The 17,980-nt window shown below is 61.5% G+C and overlaps 1 protein-coding gene across 5 annotated transcripts; it reads right to left on the bottom strand.

The window, feature by feature from the left end:
* Positions 1-3,527: 3,527 nt before the first annotated feature.
* Arhgap45 (Rho GTPase activating protein 45) lies at positions 3,528-17,789 on the bottom strand. 5 transcript variants are annotated; one of them, XM_060371097.1, is made up of 23 exons: positions 17,637-17,789; positions 15,753-16,077; positions 13,379-13,522; positions 13,186-13,270; positions 13,027-13,099; positions 12,825-12,888; positions 12,611-12,748; positions 12,463-12,527; positions 12,224-12,334; positions 12,058-12,138; positions 9,768-9,956; positions 8,923-9,060; positions 8,321-8,511; positions 8,104-8,228; positions 7,926-8,003; positions 7,728-7,832; positions 7,465-7,637; positions 6,951-7,139; positions 6,746-6,883; positions 6,050-6,276; positions 5,764-5,974; positions 4,585-4,672; positions 3,528-4,290 (listed from the first exon to the last, which is right to left on the bottom strand). In XM_060371097.1, the coding sequence occupies exons 1-23, from the start codon at positions 17,772-17,774 to the stop codon at positions 3,974-3,976; spliced, it is 3,393 nt and encodes a 1,130-aa protein (XP_060227080.1). In that variant the 5' UTR covers positions 17,775-17,789; the 3' UTR covers positions 3,528-3,973. The 5 variants fall into 5 exon arrangements, with proteins under 5 accessions (XP_060227080.1, XP_060227081.1, XP_021497594.1 ...); XM_060371098.1 differs by lacking the exon at positions 17,637-17,789 and adding an exon at positions 16,909-17,125; XM_021641919.2 differs by lacking the exon at positions 17,637-17,789 and adding an exon at positions 16,906-17,124.
* Positions 17,790-17,980: the final 191 nt, after the last annotated feature.

Raw genomic sequence — 17,980 nt, 5'->3', positions numbered from 1 at the left:
CCATCTCTCCAGCACCTTATTTTGGGGTTCTTATGCCTCTTTTTCTTCCTCTTCCACCAGCACTGGGTAGGAGAGAAAGGTTTGTGGGGAGATGGGGCATAGTTTGTTTAGCTGCCGCCTGCTGCTTAGGGCTGGGTTCTTTGGGGCAAGTTTGTTTCAGGACATCTCCAGCTTCCTGCAACCAGGGGCAGCAGAGGGGAGCATCAGCCCGCTGCTTTCTCTTGGCTCTGGCATTTATTCCCTCAGAGTCCGCAGAACTAAAGTATCGGCAGCTGGCAAAGGGCCCCTTGCAGAGCCTACACCTGCCGTGGACAGTCTGAATCAGCCCCGCCTCCCACACCTGGGACCAAAACAAAACCATGTTTACATCCACAGCACCTGAGTGCTGGGCCACAGATGTGCACCACCACAAGCAGGTTAAAAACACTTGTTCTTACCTCCCAGCTTGTGTGAGAAAGAGCCAGGACATGACCTGTGGAGTGAGGAGAGGTCAGAGGCTAAGCTATAGCCCAGGCTAGCCACCCTGGAGTCTCCCGGGGCATTCTCCACCTCCCGTCTTGTCCACACGGAGCTGGGGTCAGATACTTGATAGGGATCTGCCTCTATCTTCTGGGAGATGAGAGCGGAGGCCTTTTCCCTGCTTGATACAGAAGTTCACCTGCCTTTGCCTCCCAAGTGCTGGCATCAAGGACTTGTGTTACCACGTTAATCCTTTTTCCCGGTTCCTGAGGATGCCAGAGGCTCGTATCCCGTGGAACTGAAGTCATGTGTAGTTACTCTGTGGGACCCGGGACCTGAACCTGAGCCAATTGCCAGTGCTCTAACCTCTGACCATCTCTTCTGGCCACCTCCATCCTTTCTTGCACATACCTTGGTCCCCTCAGTGTTTCGGTGAGGTCCTCAGGCCACCTGCCCCCGTGTCCTGTGACAGGGTGGAGGCGCTGCAGAGGGCTGACCTGTGCTGCTGTCCGTACCTCAGGTGCAGAGGGTGGGGTGTTTTCCACTCAAGACTGAGGTTTCTGGAGTTCACATTCACACAGCCTTCCCCTCCTGTCTAGGAGGGTGGCTCTCCTCTAGAGGGACACTGAGAATCATCCTGGCTGAAACCTGCCTGATCTAGAATGGCAGGGAAGTCCCACTCCCAGAGGCCCCTGGGGTCTTCAGATCTGCATAGACAGGACTTGGGGGAGGAGTTAAGTCTTCAATAGGGCAGAGCTGCAGTGTGGGCGGATGGAAATGGATGGCGGGGAGGACAGCCATGCAGACACCTAACCAGGACGGCACAGAAGGTTCTCAGCTGTGGTCACCACAGGCGAGAGCCTAGAGCAAACCGCCCCGTTCACCTTCTGTGAAGTCACACAACAAAGAGCGCAGGAGCCCCTTGTGTCTTTCTGTGGAGCTGGTGGGTGGGGTGTGGCTCCTGGTGGCGAGCACCTATGCAGCAGCGGGAAGCCCCAGGGTTTCACACCCAGCACCACGCGGCCAGCCTTCCTCGCTGTCACACCACGGCCTTTTCATGAACTGTCTACTGTACTTGACTAACTGACGTGGGGCCTGCTGCTTCTGGGCCACTTGGCAAAGTTCTCTCTCGTGACTTCCTACAAATGTAAATCAGGATCGGGGTATGGCTCAGTGGATCCATCCGAGTGTGGGGAATGTTTGACTCCCAAAGGGGTGCAGGGTGGCCCACTTGCCAGCTCTGGTCCCAGCGGCAGGGAGGTCACAGTTCCAGGCCCCCTATGCCTACATAGCACGACCTTGTCTGAAGACAAATGATTTCAGAAAACCAAATCTTACGTACGTAGAGGTCAACCAGTCTGCTCACAGCCTGCCTTAGTTCCTCTCTTGAGGAACTGAGCCCAGACTCCCGTCATGTCTGGGTTCTGGCAAGGGGCCAAGACATCTTGTTTACCAAGAACAGAGCCGCCCCTGAAATGCTGACCGTGACTTTGTCCAGACGGTATCTGAGTCACCCAGCTCTCAGGCATTTTATCTGTGCCTGCGGCTTGCTGCAGGCGCCTGGCTGGCCCTTCACCAGGAACCCCCCCCCCTCCCAGGAAGGAAGGCCCCTTCCCCTCTTGCTGGTATCAGGAGAGCAGAGTCCCATGTCTCCCGTGCCTGGAATGACAAGCTGGCCCCTCTCCCCGCAGCGGCTCTATGGAGCCTGGAACTCACTATGTAGCTGAGGAAGACTGATTTTCCACCCCTCGCCTCCACTGTGCTGGGGTGGCAGGTGTGCCCACTAAGAACTAAAACTTTAAGATCAAATGTAGTTGGCAGACTGGGTGTGATGGAATGCTGAAGCAGGAGACGGCTGTGGACCAAGGCTAGCCTGGGCCAAGGCTGACCCTCAAGACATTAAATTCAGGGCCAGCTGCCAGCCTGGCAGGACCTACACGGTAGAAGGCGAGAGCTGACTCCTGCAGGCTGTCCTCTGACCTCCGCACACTCACTGTGGCGCCTGTGCACACAAGCACACACAACAAAAGATAGAAACCAGATCAAGAGACAGACACCTACCCAAGATCACACAGCCAGGAAGTCACAGAGGGACCCAGAACCCTGGTCAATGCCCAACCTACTACAGCAAAAATTACATACAAAGCTGTGATGGCAGCAGCGCATGCCTTTAATCCCAGCACTCAGGGAGGCAGAGGCAGGTAGATCTATGAGTTCAAGGCCAGCCTCGTCTACAAAGCGAGTCCAGGACGGCCAAGACTACACAGAGAAACCCTGTGTCCAAAAACAAAAAAAAAAAAAAAAAAAAAAAAAAAAAGGAAAGAGAGGGAAAGAAAAAAATTTACAAACACTGGCGCCTAGGGCTCAGTGGCTGTCACACTTGCCCAGCATCTATGGGACACTGGGTTCATTCCTAGCATCACATGAACTGGCTTGAAGGGCAGGCCTGTCCCCCAGCACTCTGGAGGTAGAGGCAGGAGGATTGTAAGCTCATGGTCTTGTTTGGCTACACAGCAAGTCCGAGGCCAGCCTCCGAGGTCCCATCTCCAAAAGGAAAAAGTAAAATAAAAACACACTGTACATTCTTCTGGGCATCTCTGCCCCAAGTGACGAGAAGTTGTCACACAAGTGTGTGCTCAGGACCGCCTGGCTCAAGAACCCCAGGGTTCCTGTAGCAGGGTGCAACCCTCAGACCACTTGCTTGAGCCAGACTTAGGAAACAGACCGAGAAAGATGGGTTTCAGATGTAGGCCAGGACCTGGAGAGCAGTGGCTGCTCCTGCAAGACCCAGGTTTGAGAGCCTGCACCTTCTCCTCTCTGCAGACGCTGCGTGAACGTGGCTCACAGACACGCAGGCAAAACACCAAACTCCTGAAACAAATCTTTACAAAAATGAAATGCTACTGGGTGTTGTGTGCACCTTCATCCCGGTGGGTGGGAGACAGAAGACAGCAGATCCCTGTCCTGTGGCTCTGAGCCAGCCTGGTCTACATAAGAAGCCCGAGGATAGCCAGGGCTCCAAAACAAGACACTGTCTGAGACTCAAAATAACAGAGTGGGGCTGTAGCTCAGTCGGGTAAGAAATTTATTCCAAGCAAAACGGTGCATGGGTAAAAGTCCTCCACTGCACCTTGGGAGAGGCCTACTGGGCGCTCCCAACCTGGCTGTCCCGCCCAGCCTCCTGCAGGGCTCCACACCAGAGCTGCCCCAGCTCCGCACACAGATGCCAGGCTGCACCCACTACACGGCATCCTGACTGGCCTCTAACCCCAACGCTACACCCCCCCAGACACATCTAGGCAGGGGTGCGCCTGGCACCCTGGAATGATGGGGACCACGGGAATCCAGCTGCTGCACCTACGCCAGCCAAGTCCAGTCAGTCAGGCCACTCCCTGCGAGGCCCCTGAGCTCCCTGAGGTGCTTTCTCAGCACTGTGGGAAAATCCCCAAGTCAAGGGGCCCTTAGTGTCCCTCAGAGTGGCTGGCAGTGGGCATCAATGCTCTCCAGCACCAGGTCAGACGAACTGTGGCCGTCGCTCCTGACTGGTGCCACCCGTGATCTGCCCGTCTCGGAGGCGCATGGCGGGCAGAGGGGCCTGTGCTGTGTTGTTGGACTGGTTGCTGTTGAAGGCGCACAGCCGCTGGCCCGGGTCTCCCTCCTCACCCTCCAGCTGCTCCTCACTGCCACTGCGGCTCTGGGGACCTTCCTCCAGGCCTGCCTCCGTCTGCTCCAGGAAACTGAAGCGGTGCAGGGCGCTGGCGTCGGAGGAAGACAGGGGGTCAGAGGCTTCTTCCAGCTCGGAGTCCGAGTCATTGGACGCCACTCGGGATTCTTGGGTCGAGAGAGAGAAGGGGACACAGAGAGAGACACAGTGAGAGAAACTCGTCCCTTGACCAGGGCTCAGCCATCTTGGACTCAAGTCACCGTCCTCAGCCCATTCTTTCAGTTCCTCTGAACTGGCCCTGTTGCGGGCCCACAGACATTCACAGGCCTCTCCACCCTCCATCCCTTCCCTGGGGTAGGAGGGGCCCACCAACACGGTAGAGGAAAAGTCAGTTCACGAGGACCACCCAGCCCACGGTGACAGCCTGGGTCACTGGCCAGGGTCTGGGTCCCACCACTCACCTTGGCCTCCATCCTCTGCCTCCTCCTGCAGGGGGCTGACAATGCCTTCAGTGGTCTCCAGCTGGGCACACTGGGGGGGCACCCCCTCCTGCGTCGTGGAAAGGTGTTAGGGGTGGGGTGACCCCAGCACGCCCCCAACATCCCAACTCCGTTCATGTTTACTTCCTGGGTCTGCACACATATGTAGGCACTGTGTTCCTGTGTGTGTGCTTGGCGCTCAGGAAGCCAAAAGAGGGCATCAGGTCCGCCCCAATCAGAGGGGCAGGCAACTGTGGTCGGCCTCAGGGGTGCTGAGGATGGACCCCAGGTCCTCTGCAACGGCAGCTGGTGCTTCCAGATGCTGGACCCCTCACCTCCAGCCCTTTTAAATGTAGCCCTGTTAAATCTGCTTGCTTGCTTGTTTGCTTTTGAAGCAGGACTTCTCTGTGTAGCCCTGGCTGTCCTAGAACTCACTCTGTAGACCAGGCTGGCCTCACAACTCAAGAGAGCCTCTGCCTCCCACTTGCTGGAATTAAAGGTGTGTGCCACCAACGTCTGCCTCAGAATTATTATTGTTTCTGTTTGTTTGTTTTAAGATTTATTTATTATTTACAGTGTTCTGCCTGCATGTGTGCCTGTGCACCGGAAGAGGGCGCCAGATCTCACTATAGATGGTGTGAGCCACCGTGTGGGTGCTGGGAACTGAACTCAGGACCTTTGGAAGAGCAGCCAGTGCTCCTAACCTCTGAGTCAACTCTCCAGCCCTCAGAATTATGTTTTTACTTATTAGTAATTTACATTTTTGAGACAGAGTCTCAGTGTGTATCCCTGGCTGGCCCGGAACTCTCTAGGTAAAGCAGGGCAGTCTGGAATTCTGAGAGAGATCTGCCTGCCTCTACCTCCTCAGTGCTAGGAATAAAGACATTTTTTTTTTTTTTTATGTTTTGATACAGGTATACCATATAGCCCAGGCTAGCTTCAAAGTTGCTCTGTAGCCAAAGCTGGCCTTGAAATCCTGGTCCTCCTCCCTCCACCTGAGTCCTGGGGTGAGAAGCCCACACAGCAACTTGGCTTATTAGTCTGGGGCATTAGTGTGTGACAGGCCAGTACTCTGCTACTGAGCTGTACCAAAACCTTCTGAGCGTTTCTTGTGTCACTACGCCATAGCCCGAGGCTCCCACCCCACCAGCCCTCCCTTACCTGGCTGCCAGGTGACTCCTCCAGCTCCTCCCCAAAGACCAGGCCATAGTGGACGATCAGGGTTTCAATGACACGGGCCTGGTGGGGGTAGTCCACCAGGGAGGAGAGGGACACAGTGGCCTCGGTGGGCCGAGGCCGCAGCAGTGTGGGCCCAAAAACGATGCCCAGATTCCCAGGGGTCATCTTATTATCCTGCTCCACCTCCACGATCCTGGGGCCGGGAGAGAGGTGTGAGTGGCCGTCTCCAGAGACCCCAGCCAGCTCTCGCCCCAGCGGGGGGCCTCACCTTCGCAGGTGCCTCAGCAGGTACAGCAGCGTGGCCCGGTTTTCAGCCGGCAGGTCCCGCATGAGCTCACGCAGGCGGCCCGCCATGGTCAAGGTTGCAGCCTCGCTCTCCGCCCCATCCTGCCGGCCCCGGCTCGCAGCCTTGGCCTCGGCCTCGGCCTTCAGGCTGTCCTTGGCTAGTCCCACCAGCTCGTGGTAGAAGCGAAAGGAGATGAGCGGCTCCGGCAGCTGCAGGGCGACACAGGCGGAGGTCGCGGGGCCGCGCCGAGCCATGGTGAGCACCTGACGTGCCCTTTTTGACGGGCACCAAACGGGGGCCCATCCCCTACCTAGCGGTAAGGCCTTGTGTCCACTCTCAGACCCGCCCACCACGCCAGGGCCCCAGCCACTGCAGTGTCTGAGTCCGCCCCATCCCTGCCTCAGACAGTCATTACTTCTAACCTAGCCCAGGGCTGGTGCCACCCGCCACCACGTTGAGACCCCGCCATCGCCCCGCCCCCAGGCACCGCCCCTCCCCTCTCCAGGCCCGACCCCGCCCCCCAGGCCCGGCCCCGCCCTCACCCCTCCCTGGGCCCCCGCCCCGCCCAGCCCCCGCCCCACCCTCACCCCCCAGAACAGGCCCCGCCCCTCCCCGGGCCCCGCCCCTCCCAGGCCCGGCCACGCCCCTCCCCAGGCCCGGCCACCCGGGCGGCCGCACCTGCCGCAGGTAGAGCTTCAGGACGTTGCTGATGTCGTGGGGGGAGGCCTGCGACAGCTCCACCAGCTCTTTGCCGTTCTCAAAGGCCTGGCAGAGCTTCTCCACGCGCGTTTTCACGCCGTTGACGCGGTAGATGCCCTGAGGAGCCAACAATTACGCTCAGGTCTGGACACGGCCCGCGGCCCCCGCCTGCCCGGGGCCTCACCTTGGTGTGCAGTGCCCGCCGCTCAATCTCGCAGACACACTTTCTGACAAGGAAGGGCACGCCGTCGGGGGTGCCGCGGGCCGCGTGGCTGAAGTCCTGTCCGAAGAGCTGCAGGCGGCCCTGAAGCTTCTTGTGGCCGCACTGGATGGCCAGGGTCTCCAAGCACTTCTTGTGACAAGCCAGGCAGCACTGGGAGACCGGGAACCGTGACTTTTCCAGGCACTGACTGTACTGCCAGGCCGTTCCCAGCCTCCCTCCGCAGCCCCTGGACACCCTGCCAGACCCGGACCCTGCCCGGCCCTCCGGTCCATTTCCACCCTCTTGAGACGCGGCCTGTCCTGGCTCCGGCCCTGCTGTGCAGCCCAAGATGACTGTGACCTCGTGATCTTGCTGGCCCTCCCAGGAGGTGGCACGCCCCCAGGCCTGGCCTTCGTGGGGCTGGAGTGGGCCCCAGAGCTCTGCGCACGATCCCGGACCTCAGTGCCCACCCCCGAGGACCCCGGGCCCCACACACCTCCTCGCACTCGGCGCCCTGGAAGTACACGTAGCTGTTACACTCCCGGCACTTGGCGGGTGTGCGCAGCTTGCGGAGCCGGTGTGTGCGGGCGGCCTTGGACAGCCCCACGTGGCGGAAGGGCCCGCTGGGCACGGCCACGGGTAAGTCGGGGTCCATGCCGTTGAGGTCAGCTGCGGACAGGATGAAAGACCGGCGTCACTGAGGCAGGACGGGGGCGGCTGGACGGACCGTGTTCGCGCCCCTTCCTGTCCTGCTCTCACCTGACTCGAAGGCGGGGGCCCCCAAGCCAGCCTCCCGCTCCACCAGCTCCTCGCTGGACGACATGGTCCCGCTGGACGACGTTCGCTCGGACTTCTTCAAGTCCCCTGAACGGAGAGCGGGGCTATGAGCCTCTGGAGCCGGCTGGCCCGGCCTGAATCCCCCCCCCCGCCCCCGTGTGACACGCAGGTCCCCGTCACCTGCGCTGGCGTCCAGGCCGACCTCGGCGTCTGCGATGCTGATGGGCCAGGACTTATGAACCTGGTGCCCACGTCCCCCTGCGGGGCGAGGGAGGGATGAGAAAAGGGTGTCTCACCGGCGGGACGCCCCGGGAGGGCGGCACCTGCCCCGCGCGCGCGAGCGCTCGCGCACACTCACCCCGGTGGTCCTTGCCGGGAGCCCCCTCGGGGGCGCCACCTTCCTCGGGGGCACCGCCGGCGGCGTCGGATGCCGGAGCATCCCCGGGGTTGAAGCTGCCCTTCCGCGTCCGCATGATCGGGGACCTGGGGGTAGGTGTCAGTTAGAGCTCACCCCCCACCCCGGGCCTTCCACCCACGCCCCACTGCCAGCGCGCGGCTGCACCGGGCCGAGGTACCACGCGTTGGCGGAGACGTGAGGCTCGAAGTCGTAGCGCACGTCGGGCTCCTCGCCTCGCTGCAGCTGGCGCACGTGCGACGCGTACTGCTGGCCCGGGTCGTACAGCTTGCTGCTCTCGCACAGCATCTGGAAGTTCACGGGCAGCGGCGCCGTCTGCATGTGCATCAGCTGGTAGTAGGAGATGGTGGCCTGCGGCGGGGGAGGCGCCCGTCAGGACCACGCCCACGGCCACGCCCACAGAACAAGCCCCTCCCCCAGCGCGGCCCCCTGGCTACAACAGCCCAGCCCCCACTGGCGCACACCCTCGGGGCAGCCCCCACCAGACCCTCCTTCTGTCCTTCGCCCAGGCCCCCTCACCCCCCCACAGCTCACACGAGACCGTGACTCTCCCGGGGCGCTTGGCCGGTTGCCCCATCCCGTCCCCGCCCCTCGCACAGGTCCGTGTCCTAACTGTAACACACCAGGCCAGTCCTGGCTCTGACCCTCCGGTGCCAGGGAAGGCGCTTGCCCTGCTCCCTCCCCACCGGTCTACCCCTCTGGAATCACCCCTGCAGAGCAAGCCCTGCCCTGATCATGCCCCGCCCACTGCCCATCACACACCGACTTGATGGTCTGATCACTCTGTCTGATGACCTCCTGGATCTGCCGCAGCGCCGTCACCTTCGTGTCCTCCAGCTCCTGCTTCTGTGTCTTTGCGTCTGCCACGCACGTGCGGTAAGTGGCCATGGCCTCCTCAGCCTGAGGAGGAGGAGGAGGAGGTTGGGGCCGGGGGTCAGTGGGGGTCTTGACACACAAATCCAGGAGAGACCATTATGGTGGGCGGAACTGTCACCACAGTATCCAGGGAGCCTGAGGGACAGCCTGCGAAAGCTAACCAGACTGTCCCGAGATAAAATGTTAAGAGGTGGGCCAAGGGCATGGCTCACCCTGGAGTCCCGCGGGGACTGGGGCGTGGCCAGGGCGGAGCCCGCCCAGAATCCCCCAGTGAGGGGGGCTGTGGGCGTGACCAGGGTGGAGCCCCGCCCAGAATCCCCCAGTGAGGGGTCGGGGGCGTGGTCAGGGTGGAGCCCCGCCTAGAATTTCCCATTGAGAGGCTGGAGGCGTGGTCAGGGCGGAGTCCCGCCTAGACTCCTCCAGCGAGGGGCTGGGGGCGTGGCCAGGGTGGAGCCCCGCCTAGACTCCTCCAGTGAGGGGCTGGGGGCGTGGCCAGGGTGGAGCCCCGCCTAGAATCCCAGTGAGGGGCTGTGGGCGTGTCAGGGGTTGAGCACCTGTCTTGCAAGTGGAAAGGCCCAGAGGTCCAACTTGGTGAAACCAAAACTTAAATAACCAGTAAGCGGGAGCTGGGCATCGGTGGTGGAGAGGCACAGGCCTGGTGGCAGCTGCACACATGTCCCCTGGAGGCCCCTCCACCAGGTCGTGTCCACTGGGTCCCTCTGCTAATGCACCTTGTTTTTGGCCTCTTCCTCCAGCCTCCGCCTCTTGTCCAGCGACTTAGAGGCAGTGGTCCCTGCGCCTGGCGTCCCGCCCTGTTGTTCCTCCTCGGCTTTGGCCACCTGTAGCCGGGCCTTGTCGTGGTCTTCACAGCGCTGTTTGTAGCCCTGCTTGGCCTTGCGAAGATTGGCCTCTGCCTCTTGCTGTGAGGGAAGAACGAGGCTGCCACGTGGGCCTCACACAGGCTCAGTTCCTGCCCCCACGTCACCTGCAAGAACCTCACATTCCCACCCAGCCAGGCGAGGGGCCTTGACAGGAGACACTTGGGAGAATGTGCAGTGGGACCCCACGGGGCAACTGAGGCACAGCTCGGAGCTGAATAGAAACACAAACTGAAACACATCTCCCCCGCTCTGCAGGCCAGGTCTCAGGACGTTTCACTGTTTCACTTCCTATCTTAGAGATGAAAACAGAGAGCCGCCCAGGCAGGAAGCCAAGCACCCCGGGCTGGCAGGAAGCACTGAGTCACAGACTAACGGGCCTGGGTGGAGCCCACACCCCACAGCCAGCCTGAAAGGCAGAACCCTCAACACGAAGGCACACGAAGGCAGGGGCTCTGGGTGGGAGTCCAGGGGCTCAGAGGGAGAGCTCACGCTTAGCCTGGGCTCACTGGCAAACTAAACACTAAGCCTGAGGCCAGAAGGTGGTGGCGCACGCCTGTGATCCCAGCGCTCGGGAGGCAGAAGCAGGTGGATCTCTGTAAATTGGAGGGCAGCCTGGTCTACAGAGAGAGTTCTGAGACAGCCAGGGCTATAGAGAGAGACTGTTTGGAAGGAAAAAAAACACCTAAATAAATAAAGACAGACAAACTCGTAGCAAAGCGAGCTGCTGATGAGGTGGCTCAGCACTGTGCCTCAACCCGTGGGGCACAGCCTCTCAGGGGTCTGTGGGTATCAGACATCCTGCACACCAGATACCTACATTATGATTCATAACAGTAGCAAAACTACAGCCATGGAAATACTTTCAAGGTCGTGGGTCACCACAACGTGAGGGACTGCATTACGGGGTCGCGACATTACGAAGATCGGGCACCTCTGTCTCAGCAGGTCAAGGCCTTGCCACCACGCCTAGGGACCTAAACCCAGGCCCTGGATCCACAGGTTGTTGTTCCCTGACCTCCCGATGAATGCTGTGGCATTTTCATCCCCAACACACACACACACACACACACACACACACACACACACCACACACTAAAATCTGACAGCTTTTTTTTGGGGGGTGGGGGGGACATTGTCTCTCTACATACCTCTAGCTGCCCTGAACTCACTATGATTACCAGGCTGGCCTTGAACTCAGAGATGCCTGCCTGCCTCTGCACACCTAGCCTGATAGCTTTTTTTTTTTTAAAGTAAAATTAAAGTGTCAAATGGTAAAGCGTGGGGGCTCCCATAACACATACAGAGCTCTGAGAAATCAGTAACAAGCTTCAGCCTCACCTGTTCTGAGCAAAGGCTGAGCAGAGAGCACCCACAGACACTGAGCGGTGCGGCTCTTGCTGGGAGGGCGGCCGGGTGGACACCCCCAACTGCCCATTCATTCTGGAACCCCAGTCAGAGACAAGTGGGGAGCACGGGTTTGTTATCAGCGGCTGCTAGATCAATGGCTGAGGAGCCAAGAGGAAAGACACCAGCTCTGTGTGTCTTTCATGTGTGCGCATGCCTGTGGAGGCCAGCGGTCCGGGGCTGGGACCTCCCCCACCCCCGTCTTTCTATGTTATCTTTTTGCAGCAGGGAGGGCCTCAGTGTGCAGCCCTGACTGGACTGAAACTCACAGAGATCCTCCTGCCTCGACCTCCAAAGCAGCAGGATCAAAGGCGTGCGCCACCACTGCCTTTGTGAGACAGCATCTCTCAGAACCCAGATGCGGTTAGGCTTTCTGGCCCAGCAGGCCCCCCGATCTGATCCTGCTGTCCCTCCTCCCCAGTGCTGGGGTCCCAGATGCTTGGTTCGGCGCCTGGCTTTTATGTGGGTGCTGGCCACATGCTCAGGTCCCCATGGTCTCCTGACGGGTGCCTCACCCCGAGCCCTCTCCCCAGGCCACCTATGTGCCTTTAAACGGCTCGAGAAAGACAAGATCAATGCGCAGGAACACGGCTCGTGCACCGGGGCTGAGGCCGCACCTCAGTTCCCCCCCCCCCCCCGCACTCCTGAGCACTTGCGGGACTCTAAGGGGTCCTGGCAAGCACAGGGAACACCCACTGTTTTAGGGGTGTGCCGGCTTCACCCCTGCAGCCCCTACCAGCTTCCTCTGCGCGCGATGCCAGGACTCTTTGATCTCCTTCCTGCGTCTCTCATGCTCCAGCCGCCTCAGGGTCAGGGGCTGAGGGAGACAGGGACCCCTGAGTGCCCACCGGCGGGCGGCCCCGCCAGCCAGCAGCCCAGCCCGGCTCGCGCGCGTGGCCCACCTGCACGAAGGTCTGGGTCTGCAGCGTCCCCGCCGCCTGCACCATGCCGTGGCCGAACTCCAGGTCCTGTTCCAGGGCCAGTGAGTAGATGGACAGCAGCGGCATGTGGGGCTGTGGGGCGGGAAGGGCCGAGTGGTGGCGGCGCCCCCGGCCCCCCTCCCCCCGCCGCAGCCACTCCCGGCCCCCGAGGGCCCGCCCTCCGGGGAGGGGGCGCGGCCAGGCCTGTCCGGCCCACCCACCTCGTGCATGATGCTCTGTCTGCAGTTGTGCACAACCTTCTGCAGGCCTTTGGCGAATTCCATCTCTGCCGGAGAGCAGAGAGCGGGGTGCCGGTGAGTCTCCGGGAGGGCCCCCCCGACCCCCTTCCCCGCGTCTCCCGGCTCTCACCCAGAGTGGTCCGCTTCTCCAGGTAGCTGATGAGGTCCTTCATGTACCTGGCCATGTCCTTCGCGTACTGGAGCGCGGCGTCCACGCCCCCCTCGCAGCGCTGGAGGAGCATGTCCACCGCCTCGGGGGACAGGCAGCCTGCGGGGGCGCGGCGGGGCGGGGCTCAGTCCAGCCCCCCTCCCGCTGGCCCGCCCCGCACCCCGGGGGCACTCACCTTCCTCGCACTCGTCCACGCTGGGCGGGGACCCCTCGCCGGCGCCGTAGAGGTTCTCCATGGCCTGCGTGAGGAAAGCACGCCGGTCCCCCCCTGCCCTCCTCCGCTCTACGCCCCTCCAGGCCGCTTGTGGAGGCCGCAATCCCCAGGAGGGGCGGCCACACCCCTCCCACAGACACCCCGACCCGGGACCTCTGCTCACCTGGCTGGGGTCCCCGGGGGGAACGGCCAGGAGGGTGCTGCTGTCCGCTTCGCCCAGAAGAAACTCAGACACGCTGCAGGAGCAGGGGGCGTCAGTGCAGAGGTCCACGCGGATGCTCGACCCCATTCTCCCCCCCTTCCCCCCCTGCCCAGAGCTCACGTGCAGCTGAAGGACACAGCGATGGTCTCCAGAGCCTTCTCAAACTCCCTCTTATCTGCCTCGTTGTTGCTCTCATAATGAAAGGCTGAGAGGAGGGGGGGCGTGCTTGTCAAACTCCTATGCATCCCTCAAAACCCCATCACAGATACCCCCTCTTCTGGGAAGCCCTCCCACAGTGGAGGGCCAGCCTGACCTTTGACCTTGGCAATGAGCGTGCCGGCGGCTGTGAGGGTCTCCACGGTGTTCAGGAGTGGGTATTTGGAGATGACCTGGTGCATCACGCGCAGAGCTTCTCCCAGACACTCGTGGGCCAGTGGCCGGCGGGCCTCCAGGAGGTCTGCGGGGCAAAGGGAGTGCGGGTGAGAAGGAAGAGGCTGGCCCCAGTCTGCCCAGAGGCCAGGTGGGGAAACTGAGGCAGGGGTGGGAGAGAATGAGGAATTCCCTGAGCAAGTCTGTTAATGTCAGTCTCTCTTGGATTTATGCCAAGAGGGAGGAAGCTTCGCCACCCAACCCGCTCCGCCACTGTGCGCCAGGCACAGAGAGGGAGAGCGGTTTGTCAATGGCCACACGGCGTCCCCTGGAAGGACCCTGCCTGCCCTCACACCTCTGAGCAGTAGAGAGCCATGAGAGGCTCAGAGCTGACGGTAGTCCTACGTGCCGAACAGGCTTAACCATGGCCCCTGTGCAGCTGGCCTCCTCCTCTGCCTCCGGAACACAAGTGCCCTGAGCTGGAGGTTGAGTTCTTGCCCGCTTCTCTTTCCGTCCTGCAGTGTGGGCTAGCTCAAGACCCTGTGCAATGCTGACGGGGCAGCGAAGACCGGAGACCCTCCAGAGGGCTCTGGACAGGCTCTCCGGCCTCTGCAGGCCCAGGCCCTGCTGGAGTGGCACCCTGGCTGCTATTCCCTCGGCGTCTTTGTGGCCAGACCCTGAGCGCACCAAGTCTCGGAGGCAGACCTGGCTCCAGGAATCCGGGGATGCTGGCCGGGAAGCCGCGCCCCCTCTCAGGGCGTTCAGGCGCGCGTGCGCCCCTCGGGGCGCGGGGACCACTGCAGCCCCTTGCAGGGGCCACCTCAAAGCCTAATGATAGCGGGGATGAGGCCCAGAGGAGCGCAGAGGCCCTGGCCACCCTGGAGACTGCGCAAAGGCCCTGTGTACAGGGTCCTGGCCTTGCGTGGGGGACCCTCGCCCCCCCCCCCCGTCTGCACCTTCCTCACCTCGGGGCCCCGTGTGGCAGCGCTGGGGGCCGTGGCCCAGCGCTCGATGCAGCGTCCCACAGACACACATGGCTCAGGGTGCCGGGAAGGACAGAGAGCTACTACGCGGTCAGGCGACCAGGGTCCTCAGCGCCTGGGGGTCCTTGGGGGTTGGCCAACAGCCAAACCGGCTTAGGCCGGTCCTCAGGCCCCGCCTATCTCTGGGAACAACCCCACCCCCCAGATCTCCGCGCAAGGGCTGTTTCCTAAACTCAGAGAAGGAATTTGACTGGGAGAGAGGGTTGGGTTTGCAGGGAAACTGAGGCCCGGAGTTGGAGCCCCAGGGCAGGAGAAGGCTCCCGAGAAAGGGCCTTGTGTGGCCTGTGTCCACTCCCAGCTACAGTCTAAAACGTACTTTGATTCTCTTCTTGTTTAGTAAAAACCTGGCGCAGAGGTTGTGCGGAACCGGCCGGTGAGACCTGTAAGGCCTGGGCCCCAGCAAGCCAGCAGGTGACCCGCGCCCGCCAGGCAGGCCTCCAAGGACGCCCGGGGAAGGAAAGGCCTGAGATGAAGGCTTCCCCAGAAAAGCAGATGCAACCTCCGCCCCGAGACCAGGTAAGTTTCGGGGCTCCCATCCTCTGCCCGGAGGGAGCTGGCCCGCACAGGCCCCTGGGTGAGGCCACACTCAGGCCCCCACCTCCCTGGGAGTGGGGATGAGCTCTGGGCACCACTCTGACATGTGGTTTCCGGGGAGCAGCCACTGGGGGTGCTGAGGCTGGTGCCCGACCCGACCCATCTATCTCTCTGGGCTGACGGAGACAAACAGGAAGGAGGTGAAAATAACTCTGGAGGAAACGGGAGCCGTCAGCAACCCGCGTGCAGGAGAAAACGGAACTGATATGCCTCAGGCCGCAGGCTCAGGCTCCTAGTACCGCACGGGCAGTGTCCTGTTTTAACACCTTCCGCGACCGGGACTGCGTCCAGGGCCCTTGAGCCTCTGCAGCCATCTGTCCTCACACAGTGGTCCTTGGATACAATCTTGGGTTCTATGTATGTGAACAAATGACATTCCCCTGCAGGGCATCAAGCTCCCGCACATCCTTCAGAGCAGCCTCCTCGTGTCCCTCCCTTCTCTTCTTTCTCCTTCTTTTTCATTTTTCTTCTTCTTCATTTATTTGTCTTTCTTTTGAGTCGGGGTCTCACTGTGTAATTCTGTGGCTGAGCTGGATGGAGCTCAGACGTAGGCCTGTTGCTCTGGAACTCACAGAGCGCCTCCTGCCTGCGCGCCGGCCTGGAAGGCTTGCACCACCTCACCCCCCTCCTCCCCTCCCGCTTTCACCGTGCAGCCAAGGCACAGGCCAAGGGGACTCTCACCATCTCGTAGCACAAACTCCTTGAGCTTTTCCAAGCCCTCGGCAAAGCGGGCCACATCGGCCAGCAGGGTGGAGATGTCTTCTACCCCCTCGGGAAAAGGTCCCTCACCGGGCACCTCTGCGGGGCTGGCTGTAGACAGGGGGCTTCGGTACCCACGGCCCAGGGTCCAGGTGGCAGCCCCTGAGAGTGGGAAGCCGGCGGCGCTGGCATGGCGGCTCAGGCTGGTGGGCCTTTTGAGTGTGCCCGTGGTCTTGGTGCCCGCGGACAGGGACGTGGCTGGTGGCTCTAGGCCAGCAGCCTCTGTACACTCCTTCCTGGGCAGTTCCTGGGAGTATGGAGAAGAAGAGTCAAGGGGAATCCTTTATCCCAGACACTGCCTCAGTTTCCCCAGAACTTAATCACGGGGGTCAGAGGTCAGTGGGCAGAGATTTGGGAGCCCCCCCACACCTGTTACCCAACATCCTCCTCTGTTTAGCTTTCACAAACAACCGTCCCTAACCAAACCACAGCCGGGGTGGAGCCTGTGGGGCACAGGAGGGAGGGGGCACCCCACTTCCTGGTGGGGGTGGGGAGAGCCCTCATGGCTCTCCAGCCCTCTAGCCACCCCAGACTCTTCCATGGATGTAAATGGATAACTTCTGAGACGTGAGGGCTTCCTCAGGCCCTGGGTCCCAGGACACCCCCAGCCTGGTAGGTACCTCCAAACTTCACAAATCCCCCCAAACTCAGCAGGCACCTCCAGGTTCTGGGGAAACCCAGAGACCCCCTGAATCCGCCCTGCACACCTGCACCTCAGTCCCACACCATCTCCCCAGCTTCCAGAACTCTTAAACTGCCCGAACCCCAGCTTCGGGAATCTCAGACCTGTCCCTGGATTCCAGTACGGGCTCTACCCACTACCCACGACCATGACGGGGACACCCTTCGTAAAGAGGGGAGACTTGGTGGCCGCCCGCGGCCGCCCCTACCGTAAGGCGGATTTCCAGGTTCGGGCCTCTCCTTACAGCCTGCCATCCTGCTTCCTGGGGACTGTAGCTGGCCCGAGCGCCCCACCTCGGGCCCGGCATGGTGCCGTGGCCGTGCCCTGCGCCCGGCAGTGGCCACAGGCTGTGGGTGTCATCCTGGGTCCCCGCCCGCTCTGTGCCCCACTCACCACTGAGGACGCCTGCGGGTTGGGGCTTCCCGCGCGGTTCTTTTTGGAAATAGAGGGAGTTTTCATAAGCTCCCGTTTCTTCCTGGAGAACATGGTGGAGCCAGTCCCCTTGGCCCTCGATGAGGACAGGCAGGCCTGGGGGGTCTCAGCCCTGTGGCTCCTGGTGCTGGCTGTCTCTGGACCACATTGTTCAGGGCCACCCCCTCCCCAGCTGTCAGACCCACGTGATCGGCCTGGCCCTCATTGGCGGCAAGTCCCCAACACAGGAAAAGGCCCCCAGCGGAGGGAGGGAGGTGACACCACAGGCCCGCCCCACTGTGACTGTCGCGGGTGTCAGACTGTATGGGACGTCGCTCACCAGCTCTGACACAAGTCCCCACAGCAAGCCACTTTCCGCTTGCAGTCTGTGTCCTGAGGACATCTAGCCATCTGACTGAGGCATGAGCTGACCCCTGCTGGGACATACCCTCCCAAGTACAGTGGAGAAAGGTAGTGTCCTCGGCACAAGAGGAGGCGGAGCCTCCCACGGACACCTCCCTGGCTCCCTCACCACCCACAGGTGACCTCCATTTCCCAGGACCGTCTGCCCCGCAGTCTGCCCGGGATGGGGGCCCCACTGCCCTGGTGGCCTCTGCTTGGCTCCTGTTCCCAGTCTGCCTTCCACATCCCAGCGCTGGGCCTCAGGACACACAGATGACACCCGCCCCTTAACCATGCCGACCCCCACTGACCTCGGCCACGCTGGGTGGCTCTCCAGGACACAGCCCAGGAAGGACACAGCCTGCGGTGCCCAGCCCTGCTCTCCAAGCTCTGGTCCAACCACAAACCCAGCCAAGGACCCCCTTCAGGGTCCCGTGCCTCCCACTCATGGTCGGATGGCCAGTGGGTGGGGTGGGAGGTTGTCTCAGGATAAGGGCTGGCCGGCTCTGGGGTGGGCTTCTGGGCTGGCCAGGAAAGCACCAGGGTCCTCGAGGCCGCCTGGGACATTCCGCAAGCCTGACCTCATCTCTACTGCACACTCAGAAACACTCATAAGTCCCGCCCTCGGGTGCCAGACCCACATAGGTACAGGCAG

Source organism: Meriones unguiculatus, chromosome 17 (genome assembly GCF_030254825.1).
Source record: "Meriones unguiculatus strain TT.TT164.6M chromosome 17, Bangor_MerUng_6.1, whole genome shotgun sequence".
In the NCBI taxonomy this organism is placed as follows: domain Eukaryota; kingdom Metazoa; phylum Chordata; class Mammalia; order Rodentia; family Muridae; genus Meriones; species Meriones unguiculatus.
Note: the sequence above shows the minus strand (reverse complement) of the source record. Positions and strands in the feature narration are given on the sequence as shown.